We start from the raw sequence: 859 nt of genomic DNA, 5'->3' as shown, positions 1-859 counted from the left end.
TCTAGTATCACCTGTGTTTGATACAGTATCCTGGTTTGTTGTTTCCTGTATCACCTGTGTTTGATACAGTATCCTGGTTTGTTGTTTCTAGTATCACCTGTGTTTGATACAGTATCCTGGTTTGTTGTTTCCAGTATTAGATGTGTAATGTGGTGTGTTATGCTCAACTGTTCAAAATAGTGTGGAAGTGAACCGTGTTAGTTTAGATATATGGTGTGTTATGTTTTACTGACAACTGTAGCTTCAAAGTACATATGCTTTGCTACTGAAAAGAAATAAGGAGAAATTTCACAAGTTAATAAGTAGTTGTTAAGATTGTCTTGATATTGAAATAAATATTGTGTTTTTGTTGTAGATAGAGATGTAGCTGTAAGACAGTTGAAACCAACATAAAAGGAAGATCTGTAAGGATATCCAAAGAACAGCTATAGATATTAGCACTTTAAGAATGGCCTTAATTGTGCTTCTTGGTGACTTTTTTTTTCTAAACATTACTCGTATAAAAGTTTCAATATAAGATTCTTCTTCAGTGAAATCATTGAGTTACTTTCTTTGCAGGAAAGTTCCAAATGCAAGTTTTACCACAGTGTGGACATGCGGTCCATGAAGATGTGCCTGATAAGGTATTACCTGCTTTACAACATCTTATAATTATCTAAATTGTGTCAGATAAAATAATTGCATTTATGAAAAACAGTTTATGACATTAAAAAAGTTACGGTAAGTGTAACAACAGAAAATCTCAAAAAGTACTATTGACAGGTAGACCTGCTTTATTTTATTTTGATTTACCAACCTTTTTATTATTGTATATGAAGCAGTGTACATAAAGTACTAGGTTGAATGTGGAGTAAAACTT

The 859-nt window shown here is 32.1% G+C and overlaps 1 protein-coding gene across 2 annotated transcripts in view; it reads left to right on the top strand.

Annotated features, from left to right (window-relative positions):
• The window catches only part of LOC106473190 (protein phosphatase methylesterase 1-like), a 31,764-nt gene that overhangs the window by 23,823 nt on the left and 7,082 nt on the right, over positions 1–859 (top strand). For both annotated transcript variants that reach the window (XM_022401678.1, XM_022401677.1), the window contains exon 14: positions 559–623. In XM_022401678.1, coding sequence (XP_022257386.1) covers positions 559–623 — 65 coding nt within the window. The remainder of the gene's footprint in view (positions 1–558; positions 624–859) is intronic.

Source organism: Limulus polyphemus, unplaced genomic scaffold (assembly GCF_000517525.1).
Source record: "Limulus polyphemus unplaced genomic scaffold, Limulus_polyphemus-2.1.2 Scaffold5960, whole genome shotgun sequence".
Classification (NCBI taxonomy): Eukaryota; Metazoa; Arthropoda; class Merostomata; order Xiphosura; family Limulidae; genus Limulus; species Limulus polyphemus.
The sequence above is the reverse complement of the archived record's forward strand: the minus strand, read 5'-3'. Positions and strand labels throughout refer to the sequence as shown.